The sequence below is a fragment of the Salmo salar genome, chromosome ssa12 (assembly GCF_905237065.1).
Source record: "Salmo salar chromosome ssa12, Ssal_v3.1, whole genome shotgun sequence".
Classification (NCBI taxonomy): Eukaryota; Metazoa; Chordata; class Actinopteri; order Salmoniformes; family Salmonidae; genus Salmo; species Salmo salar.
This window is the reverse complement of record NC_059453.1, coordinates 38868973-38888354: the sequence shown is the minus strand read 5'-3', so window position 1 is coordinate 38888354 and position 19382 is coordinate 38868973. Positions and strand designations below refer to the sequence as shown.

Here is a 19382-nt window from a genome sequence, read left to right as displayed (position 1 = left end):
CCACCCCCCCACACATGCGGTGACTGCACCTGGATTAAATGATGCTTCTAGAGACAAAGCCTCTCTCATCGTCACTCAATGCCTAGGCTTACCTCCACTGTACTCACATCCTACCATACATTTGTCTGTACATTGTGCCCTGAATCGATCCTTCCGTGCCCAGAAATCTGCACCCTTTACTCTCTGTTCCAAATGCACTAGAAGACCAGTTCTTTTAGCTTTTAGCCGTACTCTTATTCTACTCCTCCTCTGGTGATGTAGAGGTTAACCCAGGCCCTGTAGCCCCCAGCATCACAACCATTCCCCAGGCGCTCTCATTTGTTGACTTCTGTAACCGTAAAAGCATTGGTTTCATGCATGTTAACATCAGAAGCCTCCTCCCTAAGTTTGTTTTATTCACTGCTTTAGCACACTCCGCCAATCCAGATGTCCTAGCCGTGTCTGAATCCTGGCTTAGGAAGGCCACCAAAAATCCTGAAATTTCCATCCCTAACTATAACATTTTCCAAAGATAGAACTGCCAAAGGGGGCAGAGTTGCAATCTCCTGCAGAGATAGCCTGCAGAGTTCTGTCTTACTATCCAGGTCTGTGCCCAAACAATTCAAGCTTCTTCTGTTAAAAATCCACCTTTCCAGAAACAAGTCTCTCACCGTTGCCGCTTGTTATAGACCCTCTTCAGCCCCCAGCTGTTCCCTGGACACCATATGTGAATTGATTGCCCACCATCTATCTTCAGAGTTCGTACTGTTAGGTGACCTAAACTGGGATATGCTTAACACCCCAGCCATTTTACAATCTAAACTAGATGCCCTCAATCTCACACAAATTATCAAGGCACTTACCAGTTACAACCTAAAATCCGTAACCACGGGCACCCTCTTGGATACAGTTGAATTCGGAAGTTTACATACACTTAGGTTGGAGTCATTAAAACTCTTTTTTTCAACCACTCCCCAAATTTCTTGTTAACCTCTATGGGCTAGGTGGGACGCTAGCGTGCCACCCGTGGTGCACTCCATCAACAGCAGGTGCATTTCAAGAGCGGCAAATTTGAATCCAAATAAATGTCAAAATTCAAATTTTTCAAACATACAACTATTTTACACCCTTTGAAAGATAAACATCTCCTTAATCTAACCACGTTTTACGATTTCAAAAAGGTTTTACGGCGAAAGCATAAATTTAGAGTATGTTAGGACAGTACATTTACAAGAGTTGTGTGTAATGTTTTGTCAAGTCAAAGACAGGGTCACCAAAACCATAAAACCAGCTAAAATGATGCACTAACCTTTTACAATCAGATGACACTCCTAGGACATTATGTTAGACAATGCATGCATTTTTAGTTCTATCAAGTTCATATTTATATCCAAAAACAGCGTTTTACTATGGCATTGATGTTGAGGAAATCGTTTCCCTCCAATAACCGGCAGTCAAGTCAGCGTCACAAATTAAATAATTAAAATTAGAAAACATTGGTAAAATATTATATTGTCATTTAAAGAATTATAGATTTACATCTCTTGAACGCAATCAACTTGCCAGATTTAAAAATAACCTTACTGGGAAATCACACTTTGCAATAATCTGAGCACTGCGCCCAGAAAAATACGCGTTGCGATACAGACTAGACGTCATGTTGGGGAGATCTAAAATCGAAAATACTATGTAAATAATCCATTACCTTTGATTCTCTTCATCAGATGTCACTTCCAGGTATCACAGGTCCATAACGAATGTAGTTTTGTTCAAAAAAGCTCATCATTTATGTCCAAAAATCTCCGTCTTGTTAGCACATGATCTAAGCCAGCCGGACTTCTCGTCATGAACGAGGGGAAAAAATATATTTACGTTCGTTCAAACATGTCAAACGTTGTATAGCATGAATCATTAGGGCCTTTTTTAACCAGAACATGAATAATATTCAAGGTGGACGAATGCATACTCTTTTATAACGTATTGGAACGAGGGTACCCAACATGAAGTCGCGCGCCAGGTGTCTAATGGGACATCATCGTTCCATGGCTCTTGTTCAGTCAGATCTCCCTCCAGAAGACTCAAAACACTTTGTAAAGGCTGGTGACATCTAGTGGAAGCAATAGGAAGTGCCAAAATATTCCTCAGCCCCTGTGTTTTTCAATGGGATAGGTTTAAAGGTAATACAACACATCAGGTATCCACTTCCTGTCAGAAAATGTCTCAGGGTTTTGCCTGCCAAATGAGTTCTGTTATACTCACAGACACCATTCAAACAGTTTTAGAAACTTTAGAGTGTTTTCTATCCATATATAATAAGTATATGCATATTCTAGTTACTGGGTAGGATTAGTAACCAGATTAAATCGGGTACATTTTTTTTATCCAGACGTGCAAATGCTGCCCCCTAGCCCTAACAGGTTAATAACGTGTTGGGGCTAGGGGGCAGTATTTGCACGGCCGGATAAAAAACTTACCCGATTTAAACTGGTTGCTACTCTTGCCCAGAAACGAGAATATGCATATAATTAGTAGATTTGGATATAAAACCCTCTAAAGTTTCTAAAACTGTTTGAATGGTGTCTGTGAGTATAACAGAACTCATATGGCAGGCCAAAACCTGAGAAGATTCCATACAGGAAGTGCCCTGTCTGACAATTTGTTCTCCTTCTGTGGCATCTCTATCAAAAATACAGCATCTCTGCTGTAACGTGACATTTTCTAAGGCTTCCATTGGCTCTCAGAAGGCGCCAGAAAGTGGAATGACGTCTCTCCTGTCTCTGGGCGAAAAATAGCAGGAGATTTTGTGAGTGGTCAGGTTAGGAACAGTGACACTGGAGATGCGCGTTCATGTGAATTCTCAATTTTTTTCTTTCAGCCTTTGAATGAACACAACGTCGCCCGGTTGGAATATTATCGCTATTTTACGAGAAAAATTGCATAAAAGCTTTTCGGCGAAAACATATTTTGCAATATTCTGAGTACATAGCCCGGCCATCACGGCTAGCTAATTTGACACCCACCAAGTTTGGCCCTCACCAAACTCAGATTTACTATAAGAAAAATTTGATTACCTTTGCTGTTCTTCGTCAGAATGCACTCCCAGGTCTTCTACTTCAACAACAAATGTTGTTTTGGTTCCAAATAATCCATAGTTATATCCAAATACCTCCGTTTTGTTTGTGCGTTCAGGTCACTATCTGAAGGGTAATGCGCGAGCGCATTTCGTGACAAAAAAAATCGAAATATTCCAATTACCGTACTTAGAAGCATGTCTAACGCTGTTTAAAATCAATTTTTATGCTATTTTTCTCGTAAAATAGTGATTATATTCCAACCGGGCAACGTTGTATTCATTCAAAGGCTGAAAGAAAAAAAATTGAGAAGTCTCGTGAACACGCATCTCAGTCTCACTGTCCCCAGGCTGACCACTTACAAACTCTGCTGTTGTACTTTGCCCAGAGACAGCAGACACCCCATTCCACTTTCTGGTGGCTTTAGAGAGCCAATGGAAGCCTTAGAAAGTGTCACGTTACAGCACAGATGCTGTAATGTTGATAGAGATGCAACAGAAGGACAACAAATTGTCAGACAGGGCACTTCCTGTATGGAATCTTCTCAGGTTTTGGCCTGCCATATGAGTTCTGTTATACTCACAGACACCATTCAAACAGTTTTAGAAAATGTAGAGTGTTTTCTATTCAAATCTACTAATTATATGCATATTCTAGTTTCTGGGCAGGAGTAGTAACCAGATTAATTTGGGTACGTTTTTTATCTGGCCGTGAAAATACTGCCCCCTATCCCAAAGAAGTTAAAGGTAATGCTACCAAATACTAATTGAGTGTATGTAAACTTCTGACCCACTGGGAATGTGATGAAAGACATTGAAGCTGAAATAAATCATTATTCTACTATTATTCTGACATTTCACATTCTTAAAATAAAGTGGTGATCCTAACTCACCTAAAATAGGGAATTTTTACTAGGATTAAATGTCAGGAATTGTGAAAAACTGAGTTTAAATGTATTTGACTAAGGTGTATGTAAACCTCCGACTTCAACTGTATACACTACCGATCAAAAGTTCTTTATTAGAACAATAGTGAAGACATCAAAACACATACGGAATTATGTAGTAAACAAAAAAGTGCCTTGATGACGGCTTTGCACACTCTTGGCATTCTCTCAACCAGCTTAATGAAATGCATTTCAATTAACAGGTGTGCTATCTTAAAATGTAATTTGTGGAATTTCTTTCCTCCTTAATGCATTTGAGCCAATCAGTTGTGTTGTGACAAGGTAAGGGGGTATACAGAAGATAGCCCTATTTGGTAAAAGACCATATTATGGCAAGAACAGTTAAAATAAGCAAAGAGAAACTACAGTCCATCATTACTTTAAGACGTGAAGATCACATAATACAGAAAATTTCAGGAACATTGAAAGTTACTTCAAGTGCAGTCGCAAATCAAATCAAATGTTATTGGTCACATATACATGGTTAGCAGATGTTAATGTGACTGTAGCGAAATGCTTGTGCTTCTAGTTGTGACAGTGCAGTAATATCTAACAAGTAATCTAACAAATTCACGACGACTACCTTATACTCACAATGTAAGGATGTAATAAGAATTTGTACATATAAATATATGGATGCGCGATGGCCGTGCGGCACAGGCAAGATGCAATAGATGGTATACAATGCAGTATGAGATGAGTAATGTAGGATATGTAAACATTATTCAAGTGGCATTATTTAAAGTGATACCTTTAGTAAATCCATTTATTAAAGTGGCCAGTGATTTGAGTCTGTATGTTGGCAGCAGCATCTCTATGTTAGTGATGGCTGTTTAACAGTTGTTTTTCAGTCTATTGACCTCGCCTTCTGGATGATAGCAGGGTGAACAGGCAGTGGCTCGGGTGGTTGTTGTCCTTGATGATCTTTTTGGCCTACCTGTGACATCGGGTGCTGAATGTGTCCTGGAGGGCAGGTAGTTTGCCCCCGGTGATGTGTTGTGCAGACTGCACTACCCTCTGGAGAGCCTTGTGGTTGAGGGCGGTGCAGTTGCCGTATCAGGTGGTGATACAGCCTAACAGGATGGTCTCGAATGTAAGGGTTTTAGGTGACAAGCCAAATTTCTTCAGCCTCCTGAGGCAAGTCAGTTAAGAACAAATTCTTATTTACAATGACGGCCTACCAGGGAACAGTGGGTTAACTGCCTTGTTCATGGGCAGAACGGCAGATTTTTACCTTGTCAGCTCGGGGATTCGATCCAGCAACCTTTCGGTTACTGGCCCAAAGCTCTAACCACTAGGCTACCTGCTGCCCCAGGTCCAGATGGGATAGAGCAATGCGATGGCGATTGCATCGTCTGTGGATCTATTGGGGCGGTAAGCAAATTGGTGTGGGTTTAGGGTATCAGGTAGAGTGGAGGTGATATGATCCTTGACTAGTCTCTCAAAGCACTTCATGATGACAGAAGTGAGTGCTACGGGGCGATAGTCATTTCGTTCAGTTACCTTAGCTTTCTTGGGAACAGGAACAATGGAGACTGCAGACTGGGTTAGGGATTGATTGAATATGTCAGTAAACACACCAGCCAGCATGCTCTGAGGATGCGGCTAGGAATGCGAGGGTTTAAATGTTTTACTCATGTTGGTCTACAGTCTTTGGTAGCGGGCTGTGTCGGTGGCACTGTAATTGTCCTGTAGGCCACATACATCTTGTGTTTGAGCCGTTGAATTGTGACTCTACTTTGTCTCTATACTGTCGCTTTGCTTGTTTGATTGCCTTGCGGAGGGAATAACTACACTGTTTGTATTCGGTAATGTTTCCAGTTGCCTTGCCATGATTAAATGCGGTGGTTCGCGCTTTCAGTTAGTTACCATCATTTCTATTGGGCACAACATAATTCAAAACACAACCAAAACAAACTGCAAATGCATCCAACAAGTTTGTAGAGTCACAAGTTTATTGTAGTCATTGTGTGCTAGGGATATGGAAACCAAATACAAAAATGTTGACTACTTTAATACACTATAAGTGAATTTGTTCAAATACTTATGACAAATACTTCCATTTCTAAATGGTAAAACAGATGTGTATGATAATACCCTCAAATAAAAGGTGAGAAACATTCTGTACTGTTGCCTCATGAAACATTTGATCTCAAATCCAAAATACTAGAAAACAGAACCAAATTAAAAGATTTTGCTTCACTGTCCAAATAAATATGTAGGGGAGTGTACGATCAGTAAATGGGGCATATTGGGATCACTGTCATTGAGTAGTCATTCATTCGTCAAGCGATAATTCCTTGTTGTATGACTGGACTCTGGTCAGAATTATGACTGTTGTTTTTTTACAACCTCTCCAGCCTTTGGCGCTATCCTGCAGGGCAGTCTGTTTGGCATGGCAGGCAAACTGCCTACCAAATACACTACACCCATCATGAGTGGGCAAGGCCTGGCGGGAACTTTCGCTGCCTTCTCCATGATCTGTGCTATCGCAAGTAAGTCTGAGAGATGATGGGGGGGGCAACAGTGGCATTCCAAAATCAACTCTCTCTCTCTCGCTCTCTCACTCTCTCTCTCTCTCCTTCCCCAGGTGGCTCGGAGATAAATGACGCTGCTTTTGGATACTTCATCACAGCCTGTGCAGTGATCTTATTGGCCATAATATCCTATGTGGTCCTCCCTAAACTGGTAATAACTCAACTCTGGATTTTATATGTTATTGCAGCAATTTGGCTGAAAAAGTGCTTAGGAGAGTTTACTCAATTATAATAAGTAATGCAAGTAATGCTTTCGGGCAGTTTTACCGTAATAGTTACCAAACTTTGCATCTGCACAGTGTTTACTGTAAATTAGTTTTTGTAAAATTGTGAAATTGTGAAAAATCTGAGTTGGTTATGGTTACCCTTTCACAAATGGTTACCCTTTCACAACATTTAATTCACTACTTATTCATTTTCCAGTGTTGTTAAAGGAAACAAAATGCGTAATACCTCCATTTGATCCATTCCAGTTGATCTCCTCCGTTTAACTACCATCCCCACTGTGAGATAATTGGTCGTTCTGAACCTTACTTTAGGAGTTCTACCAATATTACAAGACCCAAAGTGGAAACAGAGTTAGTGATGAGAAGAACAAGCTGGAACTACTCAAGAAAGGTAAAACGACAGCCATTTGTTTCTTAGATTTCTGAAAATATTAAATGTAGAAATAAGACAAAGAGAATTGTCATTTTTATTTTATTGTATAGAAAAGGTAATCCAAGTCTTGCATTACCTTAGACACCCGTTGAATATATTTCTATTCAAACATATTTGAATTACCTATTTTAACAATCATGGAGATAGAAATACATTAAAGAGGCAATCTGCAATTGCTACATAAATTTTTGGAGTTTTCAATTCATAATATATAACCATTGATTCTTAAAGAATATAACTTATATTAAGCTGGGTGGTTTGAACCCTGATTTCTGATTGGCTGACAGCCGTGCTTTATCAGACCGTATACCACGGGTATGACAAAACATTTGTTTTTCCTGCTCTAATTATGTTGGTAACCAGTTTATAATAGCAATAAGGCACCTCGAGGGATTGTGGTATATGGCCAATATACCACGGCTAAGGGCTGTGTTCAGGCACTTTGCATCGTGCTTAAGAACAGCCCTTAGCAGTGGTATATTGGCCACATACCACAACCCCCCGAGGTATTTTATTGCTATTATAAACTGGTTACCAACTGGTCACCCCCTCGGGCCTTATTGCTTAAGTATGTAATCAATTGTACATAAAGCTAGCAGGTCATGAACTAAGCAATGTTATCCATTTCAAATGAATGACAATTATATTCTGGGTTTATTTTGTAAATTAGCTTTATTATAATTTTTCATGAGCTTACATACTGGGTACACACTGGTTGAATCAAAGTTCTTTCCACGTAATTTCAATGAAATTACGCTGAACCAATGTGGATTAGACATTGAATTGGCATCTGTGCCCAGTGGGTAGTTGTCTAACGCCACCAGAACCCAAAATATAAGCGGGTCCATAGTGTAAATGTATGCTCCATCTCGAAATGCACATCAGCCAATACCCTATACAAGTAGCCTTGAAGGCTTTTTGAATGGTCTTCATTGGGAAAAAACATAGATTTATCCACAAACACATATATATTTTTAGATAGTGCATCTTATATGACATTGTTTTATGAATTTGATCATATACTCACCAAGCCCATTCAAAAGGCCAGGGACATGAACATGGCAGTATGATGTAGGAATGCGTGACTTGTACAGGTGGTTATACAATCGTCAATGTAGTTGCACGTGATACAACGCTACATGTATACCTGTTCCCATAAGATAACCTGGCACATTTAGCCCTATGCTAACCTGACCAGATGGCAGTGATTATATCCGGTAACAAGTTCTGCATCAGCCAATTACAAATGTTGATGTAGATGTACGTGATGGAACACGTTTCCATAGGAACGTCCTTAACAGAAGTCAAACGGCACCTGATAATCAAAGGTACAACGTACGCAAAATGGCAACTGAATGATTTGCTCACAGTTTAGTGAGCCTGGCTCCTGGTACTTTTCGCCTCTTGCGGGAAGTTTGAATTCCAGGTGAGATATTGTTTGAAATGTAGAATTACATTTATTGTGATAGTTTTGCAAAGGGATGTGCAGCCAAAACCTTAAGATCAAATCAAATAAATGTGTATTTGTCACATACTTCCTAAACAACAGGTGTAGACTAACAATGACATGCTGACTTATGGGTAGTTTTCCAACAATGCAGAGTTAAGATAAAGATATATAAGATATATATATATTTTTTTTTAAGTGACAGGAGTAATAGCCTAAATACACAGTGAATAACAATAACGAGTAAAAGTAGGCTAACATACAGAGTGCCAGTAGCCTATTGTTAGCAGTTGATGTTACTCTTCAATAACACAGACCCCAAAGCAAACCAGGGGGAGAAAAATAGGTTTATTCAAAAAGGACAAATCATAGATGTTATGCTGAGAGGTAGATCTTCATTCTCCCCTGTCCTCAGTGATTCTCTCTTCAGTGATTCTCTCCACAGAACAAAGGGGCAGGATGTAGTTTTATAACGCAACCCTAGCCTGTGGTTGACCAATTAGAATTCCTTGCAATAAAACTGGGCCAATGGCCAAATAACAAGTATCCTATTTCAGGCTCAATGCCTAGACAAATTCCTCCCATGTCTTCGACCCATTGATCAATAATTCCCTATTACAGAAAAAACACTATTTCCATTGATCGTTAGTACTCTATTAACTTTTAGTCCTCTTGACCTTTAGTCCTCTTCGTTGTGTATTTATCTTTGAAATATTCTTACATTACCAAGTGCATATGCAGGGGTACCAGGTGATTACAAATCTATATTTTAATATACTAAGGATTCTAAGCTGCAGGAAGGTCTCCTCCTGCAATTTCTGGCAGATTTTCTTCATTTTAGGGCCAAAAGAAGGTCCTCCCACATCGGATTATCAACTTTATATTCCGCTGTGTTTTGTATTTGGGTTTATTTTCCTGTTTTTTGTGTTTGGTATGTCACAGCTTCTATTGCATCATCATGTCAATACTAGGCTACTATGATGTCACTAAAGACAGGAGTTTTCAATATTCAAACTGTGATAATTATTGCATAATTTATCCCATAATGACTTCTCTCCCACCTCCCTCCGGCCCTATAAAAGGGACCCCGGCCCATCTAAAAATAATTCATAGTCTTATCAATCACAATGCCCAGAAGACACAGCATCCACCAGCCGCCCTGTCCGCAGGCGTTGCCACCCTACCTGACCTAGCCCCAAGTGAATTAGGTTATGTGATATCTGTATACAAAAATATGTAAGCAAATGAATCTCTATTAAACAAAATACATCTGCAATTCTGGAGCCTTATTTTGAAAGAAATTATAGCCTATTTATCAAACCAAAATTCATGCAAAACAATGATTTAGACAATAGCTAAATGATCCTATGACCAAGGATCATTTAGCTATTTTATTTAGAATTGTAGGACCCCTGTAGATAAAAAAATAAAAAATAAATAATACAATTATTTTCTTAAACATTGAATTTGGCCAGCCCCGAGCCCTTAAAACCTTTGGGCATTTAACAGAAAAGCTTGACACAAGTGGAGCTCGAATCCATTCTTAACATGCACTGTTGATTTAGAGTCAACCACTTTAGCAATGTGTACCACCTGGTAGCAATGGTGATAATGGTACATGACCACTATTTAAATTGATTAAATACATGTTTTTCCTCATCATTCTACACACAATAGCCAATAATGTGAAAACAGGATTTTATACATTTTTGCAAATGGATTAAAACTATGAAACAGAAATAGCTTATTTACATAAGTATTCAGACCCTTAGCTATGAGACTCGAAATTGAGCTCCGGTGCATCCTGTTTCCATTGATCATCCTTGAGATGTTTCTACAACGTGATTGGAGTGCACCTGTAGTACATTCAATTAATTGGGCATGATTTGGAAAGGCACACACCTGTCTATATAAGGTCCCATTGTTGACAGTGCATGTCAGAGCAAAAACCAAGCCATGAACTCAAAGGAATAGTCCGTAGAGCTCCGAGACAGGATTGTGTCGAGGCACAGATCTGAAGAAGGGTGCAAAAACATTTCTTGCACTCGTTGAAGATCCCCAAGAACACAGTGGCCTCCATCATTCTTAAGTGGAAGAAATTTGGAACCACTAAGACTCTTCCTAGAGCTGGCTGCCCGGCCAAACTGAGCAAACAGGGGAGAAGGGCCTTGGTCAGGGAGGTCAGGGAGGTGACCAAGAATGCAATGGTTAGTCTGACAGAGCTCCAGAGTTCCTCTGCGGAGAACCTTCCAGATAGACAGCCATCTCTGTAGCACTCCACCAATCAGGCCTTTATGGTAGAGTGGCTATAAGGAAGCCACTCCTCAGTAAAAGGCGCATGACAGCCTGCTTGGAGTTTGCCAAAAGGCACCTAAAGACTCTCAGACCATGAGAAACAAGATTCTCTGGTCTGATGAAACCAAGATTGAACTCTTTGGCCAGAATGCCAAGCGTCACATCTGGAAGAAACCTGGCACCATCCCTACGGTGAAACATGGTGGTGGCAGCATCATGCTTTGGGGATGTTTTTCAGAGGCAGGGACTGGGAGACTAGTCAGGACCAAGGGAAAGATGAACTGAGCAAAGTACAGACAGCTCCTTGATGAAAACCTGCTCCAAATCGCTCAGGACCTCAGACTGGGGCAAAGGTTCACCTTCCAATAAGACAACGACCCTAAGCACACAGCTAAGACAATGCAGGAGTGGCTTAGGGACAAGTCTCTGAATGTCCTTGAATGACCCAGCCAGAGCCCGGAGTTGAACATCTCTGGACATACCTGAAAATAGCTGTGCAGCAACACTCCCCATCCAACCTGACAGAGCTTGAGAGCATCTGCAGAGAAGAATGGGAGAAACTCCCCAAAAACAGGTGTGCCAAGCTTGTGGCGTCATACCCAAGAAGACTCATGGCTGTAATCGCTGCCAAAGGTGGTTCAACAAAGTACTGAGTAAAGGGTCTGAATACTTATGTAAATGTGAAATTTCAGTTTCTTATGTTTTATAAATTAGCAACATTTTCTAAAAACAGTTTTTGCTTAGTCATTGTGGAGTATTGTGTGTAGATTGATGAGAGAAAAAAACAATTCAATCAATTTTAGAATAAGGCTGTAATGTAACAAAATGTGGAAAAAGTCAAGGGGTCTGAATACTTTCTGAATAAACTATGTAAAACATGCCTCTTGAATTGTTCTAATGTTAGAAGCTAATAGCCTAGTCAAGGATGCATCATGCAATATTTCCACACTACAATTGTGAAAGACCAAGTGGAACAAAAGTAACATTGAATTTGGAGGTTAAAATATCCCTCTGGTGGCCAAGACCTATTTTCAGAAATGATATTGTTTGGTGGACATAAAGTCTAAGATCTTTGATAGGCTAATGCAGAATTTGTTAGAGGACATAATCACTGGACAGCTGGTCAGGTTAGGGCTAAATGTGCCAGGCTATCTTATGGGAACAGCTATCAATACATGTAGCATTGTATCACATGCAACTGGCTGATGCACATTTTGAGACAAAGCAACATTTTTTACTTAGAAACAGTTTCTAGTTTGCAAGTACGGCCCCAATCATGCTTTACTCCTGTTTGTTTTATTGTAAACAAACACTCTATAGCCTCAAAACATGGTTAAAACTGTAATGTTAATATCATGGATGGTCAGTCCTTGCATCCATAGCGTCTATGAATTTGAAAGTGGATTTGAAAGTCTATGAATTTCTCCAGCCCCATCCCTCAGCTGTTTACTGAAACAGTGGAGGGGGTCTCTGCTTTGTTATTGTTTGAACTGCAGATTGCCCCTTTAATGGATTGCCTTGTTCCTTAACCCCTCAGAAAATGCAGCAGAGACTAGACCAGTTTTCAATAAAGGAGAAGAGGAGCAAAACGTGTCCATGTTGACCATCTTCAAGAAGGTAAATTAAGGGCTGGATTCAATCTATATTGCTGAATTTCAACTTTATTGAATTATTGAAATGTAAAGGCAATGTTCCTCATTAAATAGTACCCGCAAAACACCAGTCTCATCATCAACAGTGAAGAGGCAACTCCGGGATGCTGGCCTTCTAAGCAGAGTTGCAAAGAAAAGCCATATCTCAGACTTGCCAATAAAAATAAAACATTAAGATCGGCAAAAAAACACAGATACTGGACAGAGAAACTCTGCCTAGAAGGCCGCATCCCGGAGTCGCCTATTCACTGTTGACATTGAGACTGGTGTTTTGCGGGTACTATTTAATGAAGCTGCCAGTTGAGGACTTGTGAGGCGTCTGTTTCTCAAACTAGACACTCTAATGTACTTGTCCTCGTGCTCAGTTGTGCACCGGGGCCTCCCATTCCTCTATCTATTCTGGTTAGAGCCGGTTTGCGCTGTTGTGAAGGGAGTAGCACACAGCGTTGTACGAGATTTTCAGTTTCTTGGAAATTTCTCGCATGGAATAGCCTTAATTTCTCAGAACAAGAATAGACTGACGAGTTTCAGAAGAAGGTTTTTTGTTTCTGGCCATTTTGAGCCTGTAATCGAACCCACAAATGCTGATGCTCCAGATACTCAACTTGTCTAAAGAAGGCCAGTTTTATTGCTTCTTTAAGTTTTAGGAACTTTTCGCAAACGTAGAAAAAAATGTAATATCACATTTACATAAGTATTCAGACCCTTTACTAGGTACTTTGTTGAAGCACTTTTGGCAGCGATTACAGCCTTGAGTCTTCTTGGGTATAACGCTACAAGCTTGGCACACCTGTATTTGGGGAGTTTCTACCATTCTTCTCTGCAGATCCTCTCAAGCTCTGCCAGGTTGGATTGGGAGTGTTGATGCACAGCTATTTTCAGGTCTCTCCAGAGATGTTCGATCGGGTTCAAGTCTGGGCTCTGGCTGGGCCACTCAAGGACATTCAGAGACTTGTCCCAAGCCACTCCAGCATTGTCTTGGCTGTGTGCTTAGGGTCACTGTCCTGTTGGAAGGTGAACCTTCGCCCCAGTCGGAGGTCCTGAGCGCTCTGGAGCAGGGTTTCATTAAACCACTCCTCAGTAAAAGGCACATGACAGCCCACTTGGAGTTTGCCAAAAGGCACCTAAAGGACTCTCCGACCATGAGAAACAAGATTCTCTGGTCTGATGAAACCGATCCTGACTAGTCTCCCAGTCCCTGCCGCTGAAAAACATCCCCACAGCATGATGCTACCACCACCATGCTTCACCATAGGGATGGTGCCAGGTTTCCTCCAGAAGTGACGCTTAGCATTCTTGGCTTCATCAGACCAGAAAGATCTTGTTTCTCATGGTCTGAAAGTCTTTAGGGGCCTTTTGGCAAACTCCAAGCGGGCTGTCATGTGCCTTTTACTGAAGAGTGGTTTCCATCTGGCCACTCTACCATAAAGGCCTGATTGGTGGAGTGCTGCAGAGATGGTTGTCCTTCTGGCATGTTCTCCCATCTCCACAGAGGAACTCTGGAGCTCTTTCAGAGTGACCATCGGGTTCTTGGTTGTTGACCAAGGCCCTTCTCCCTCGATTGCTCAGTTTGGCCGGGCGGACAGCTCTAGGAAGAGTCTTGGTGGTTCCAAACTTCTTCCATTTAAGAAAGATGGAGGCTACTGTGTTCTTGGGGACCTTCAATGCTGCACACTTTTTTTGGCACCCTTCCCCAGATCTGTGCCTTGACACAATTCTGTCTCGGGGCTCTACAGACAATTCCTTCGACCTCATGGCTTGGTTTTTGCTCTGACATGCACTGTCAACAATGGGACCTTATATAGACAGGTGTGTGCCTTTCCAAATCATGTCCAATTAATCAATTTTACCACAGGTGGACCCCAATCAAGTTGTAGAAACAACTCAAGGATGATCAATGGAAACAGGATGTATCTGATCTCAATTTCGAGTCTCATAGCGATAGGTCTGAAAACTTAGGTAAATAAGGTATTTCTGTTTTTTATATTTAATACATTTACAAACATTTCTAAAAACCTGTTTTCACTTCATCATTATGGTGTATTGTGTGTAGTTTGCTGAGGATTTTTTATTTCATTTAATCCATTTCAGTATAAGGCTGTAACGTAACAAAATGTTAACTGGTCTGAATACTTTCCGAAGGCACTGTATATATTAAAGGGAACTTAATTGAATATAACATGCTTTTAAAATTCAGTATTAGTGCACAGTTTCGACTTACAAAATCAAAGGGGACTCATTTCGTGGAACGGCCCAATTATTTTAAAAATGACCGGTTATTTAGCTCTTTATCATGTCGAATGACCAGTCACTTTCATAGAAAATTAGTTTTGGAGTTTTTTAAAATGTATTTTATGAATTTCAATTCACTTTATGAATTGTAAAATCACGAAAACCAAGACACTCTTTATATAACTCCTTAAAATGGATTAACTTGAGCTTTTACAAGACTACAAAAGTAGATCCCTAAACCAAAGAGCACCTTCAATCACACTGTTGATGTTCTACAGGAACTAGATTCTGCTGCGGGCTGATTTTTTATCTTGAGCAGATAGTCGGGGGGCCGGAACATACTTACAAATAATTTGGAGACTGCAACTTGACCGCAAGAAGCCCCAACAGACATAATGTTTGACTAAAGCATAATAGTTTCAAACCTTGCTCACATTTGTACACGATCATGTCATGTTTCTCTATTATGCGTGGGAATACTTGGGAACAGATTTCTTTAACAAAAATGACTTGGAGCTGATTTCCTAGTGTTTTTTTTGCAGTCTTTTATCTCCAAAAATGAAAATTCCACAAAAAATTATTAGAATTTAATTATATATTTTTTCCTCAGAAAACTTGGGGGGCCAAATAAAACCTTCGGAGAGAAAGGGAACCTTGCTCTACAGCTTATCCACATACAGCTCTCTATCTTTCTCATGGGTTGAATTAACTGAGGGATGCAAGCACAACAGTGCTTGACAAGGGTACAGTTGAAGTCGGAAGTTTATATACACTTAGATTGGAGTCATTAAAACTCGTTTTTCAACCACTCCACAAATGTCTTGTTAACAGACTATAGTTTTGGCAAGTCGGTTAGGACATCTACAGTGATGGAAAAAAGTATCTGATCCCCTGCTGATTTTGTACGTTTGCCCACTTACAAAGAAATGATCAGTCTATAATTGTAATGGTAGGTATATTTGAACAGTGAGAGACAGAATAACAACACAAAAATCCAGAAAAAAGCATGTAAAAAATGTTATAAAATTATTTGCATTTTAATGAGGGAAATAAGTATTTGACCCCTCTGCAAAACATGACTTAGTACTTGGTGGCAAAACCCTTGTTGGCAATCACAGAGGTCAGACGTTTCTTGTAGTTGGCCACCAAGTTTGCACACATCTCAGGAGTGATTTTGTCCCACTCCTCTTTGCAGATCTTCTCCAAGTCATTAAGGTTTGGAGGCTGACGTTTGGCAACTCGAACCTTCAGCTCCCTCCACAGATTTTCTATGGGATTAAGGTCTGGAGACTGGCTAGGCCACTCCAGGACCTTAATGTGCTTCTTCTTGAGCCACTCCTTTGTTGCCTTGGCCGTGTGTTTTGGGTCATTGTCATCCTGGAATACCCATCCACGACCCATTTTCAATGCCCTGGCTGAGGGAAGCAGGTTCTCACCCAAGATTTGATGGTACATGGCCCAGTCCATCGTCCCTTTGATGCGGTGAAGTTGTCCTGTCCCCTTAGCAGAAAAGCACCCCCAAAGCATAATGTTTCCACCTCCATGTTTGACGGTGGAGATGGTGTTTTTGGGGTCATAGGCAGCATTCCTCCTCCTCCAAACACGGCGAGTTGAGTTGATGCCAAAGAGCTCCATTTTGGTCTCATCTGACCACAAAACTTTCACCAGTTGTCCTCTGAATCATTAAGATGTTCATTGGCAAACTTCAGACGGGCATGTATATGTATTCTTGAGCAGGGGGACCTTGCGGGCGCTGCAGGATTTCAGTCCTTCACGGCGTGGTGTGTTACCAATTGTTTTCTTGGTGACTATGGTCCCAGCTGCCTTGAGATCATTGACAAGATCCTCCCGTGTAGTTCTGGGCTGATTCCTCACCGTTCTCATGATCATTGCAACCCCACAAGGTGAGATCTTGCATGGAGCCCCAGGCCGAGGGATATTGACAGTTCTTTTGTGTTTCTTCCATTTGCGAATAATCGCACCAAATGTTGACACCTTCTCAGCAAGCTGTTTGGCGATGGTCTTGTAGCCCATTCCAGCCTTGTGTAGGTCTACAATCTTGTCCCTGACATCCTTGGAGAGCTCTTTGGTCTTGGCCATGGAGGAGAGTTTGGAATCTGATTGATTGATTGCTTCTGTGGACAGGTGTCTTTTTACAGGTAACAAGCTGCGGTTAGGAGCACTCCCTTTAACAGTGTGCTCCTAATCTCAGCTCGTTACCTGTATAAAAGACACCTGGGAGCCAGAAATCTTTCTGATTGAGAGGGGGTCAAATACTTACTTCCCTCATTAAAATGCAAATCAATTTATAACATTTTTGACATGCATTTTTCTGGATATTTTTGTTGTTTTTCTGTCTCTCACTGTTCAAATAAATCTAACATTAAAATTATAGACTGATCCTTTCTTTATCAGTGGGCAAACGTACAAAATCAGCAGGGGACCAAATACTTTTTTCCCCCCACTGTACTTTGAGCATGACACAAGTAATTTTTCCAACAATTGTTTACAGACAGATTATTTCACTAATAATTCACTGTATTAAATGATGTCATGGCTTTAGAAGCTTCTGATAGAATAATTGACATAATTTGAGTCAATTGGAGGTGTACCTGTGGATGTATTTCAAGGCCTACCTTCAAACTCAGTGCCTCTTTGCTTGACATCATGGGAAAATCAAAAGAAATCAGCCAAGACCTCTGAAAAAACATTGTAGACCTCCACAAGTCTGGTTCATCCAAACGTCTGACGGTACCACATTCATCTGTACAAACAATAGTATGCAAGTATAAACACCATGGGACCACACAGCTGTCATACCGCTCAGAAAGGAGACGCGTTCTGTCTCCTGGAGATGAACGTACTTTGGTGTGAAAAGTGCAAATCAATCCCAGAACAACAGCAAAGGACCTTGTGAAGATGCTGGAGGAAACAGGTACAAAAGTATCTATATCCACAGTAAAACAAGTCCTATATCGACATAACATGAAAGGCCGCTCAGCATGGAAGAAGCCACTGCTCCAAAACCGCCATAAAAAAACAGACTACGGTTTGCAACTGCACATGGGGACAAAGATCGTACATTTTGGAGAAATGTCCTCTGGTCTGATGAAACAAAAATAGAACTGTTTGGCCATAATGACCATCATTATGTTTGGAGGAAAAATGGGGACGCTTGCAAGCCGAAGAACACCATCCCAACCGTGAAGCACGGGGGTGGCAGCATCATGTTGTGGGGGTGCTTTGCTGCAGGAGGAACTGGTGCACTTCACAAGATAGATGGCATCATGAGGTAGGAAAATCATGTGGATATATTGAAGCAATATCTCAAGACATCAGTCAGGAAGTTAAAGCTTGGTCACAAATGGGTCTTCCAAATGGACAATGACCCCAAGCATACTTCCAAAGTTGTGGCAAAATGGCTTAACTTCTATGGGCTAGGTGGGACGCTAGCGTCCGACCTGCGGGACACAGCCAGTGAAATATCAGGGCGGAAAATTCAAAAACAACAGAATGTCATAATTCAACTTTCTCAAACATACAACTATTTAACATCATTTTTAAGATAAACTTCTCGTTAATCTAACCACATTGTCCGATTTCAAAAAGGCTTTACAGTGAAAGCAAAACATTAGATTATGTTAGGAGAGTACATAGACAAAAATAATCACACAGCCATTTTCCAAGCAAGGACATGTGTCAATAAAACCCAAAACACAGCTAAATGAAGCACTAACCTTTGACGATCTTCATCAGTTGACACTCCTAGGACATTGTTACACAAAACATGTATGTTTTGTTCGATAAAGTTCATATTTATATCCAAAAACAGCATTTTACATTGGCGCAGGATGTTCAGAAAATGTATTCCCACCAAAACGTCCGGTGAATGTGCACATCAATTTACAAAAATACTCATCATAAACGTTGACAAAATATATAACAATTATTTTAAGAATTATAGATAGACTACCCCTGGATGCAACCGCTGTGTCAGATTTTAAAATAGCTTTACGGAGAAAGCACATTTTTCATTATTCTGAGTACATAGCTCAGCCATCACGGCGAGCTATTCAGACACCCGCCAAGTTCGGCGCAACCTAAACTCAGAATTAGTATTAGAAATATTCTCTTACCTTTGCTGATCTTCATCAGAATGCACTCCCAGGACTGCTGCTTCCACAAGAAATGTTGTTTTTGTTCGAAATAATCCATATTTATGTACAAATACCTCCGTTTTGTTCGTGCGTACAGATCACTTATCCAAAGGTATAATGCGCGAGCGCGGAACGAGAGAAGAAAAGTCCAAATGTTCCATTACCGTACTTAGAAGCATGTCAAACGCTGTTTAAAATCAATCTTTATGGTATTTTTAACGTAAAATTGCGATAATATTCCAACCGGACAATAGCATATTCATTCAAGAAGAAAAAGAAGGAGGGGCGCTCGCGGGACCGAGCATATCCAATCCCTTTGTTGCCAGGCAGTCCACTCGGAAACTGAGCTCCTATTATCTGCCCAGTGACAGGAAAATGCTCAAACCACTTTCTGAAGGCTTTAGAC

General features: G+C 40.6%; 1 protein-coding gene across 4 annotated transcripts in view; it reads left to right on the top strand.

Annotated features, from left to right (window-relative positions):
• Window positions 1-19382, top strand: part of slc29a1b (solute carrier family 29 member 1b) — a 60894-nt gene that overhangs the window by 30708 nt on the left and 10804 nt on the right. For all 4 annotated transcript variants that reach the window (XR_006757990.1, XM_014131570.2, XM_045691332.1 and 1 more), the window contains 4 exons: window positions 6357-6491; window positions 6587-6684; window positions 7073-7151; window positions 12473-12552. Coding sequence is in view for 3 of the 4 variants with exons in the window: in XM_014131570.2 (XP_013987045.1) it covers window positions 6357-6491; window positions 6587-6684; window positions 7073-7151; window positions 12473-12552 (392 nt within the window). In the remaining variant the exon portion in view is untranslated. The remainder of the gene's footprint in view (window positions 1-6356; window positions 6492-6586; window positions 6685-7072; window positions 7152-12472; window positions 12553-19382) is intronic.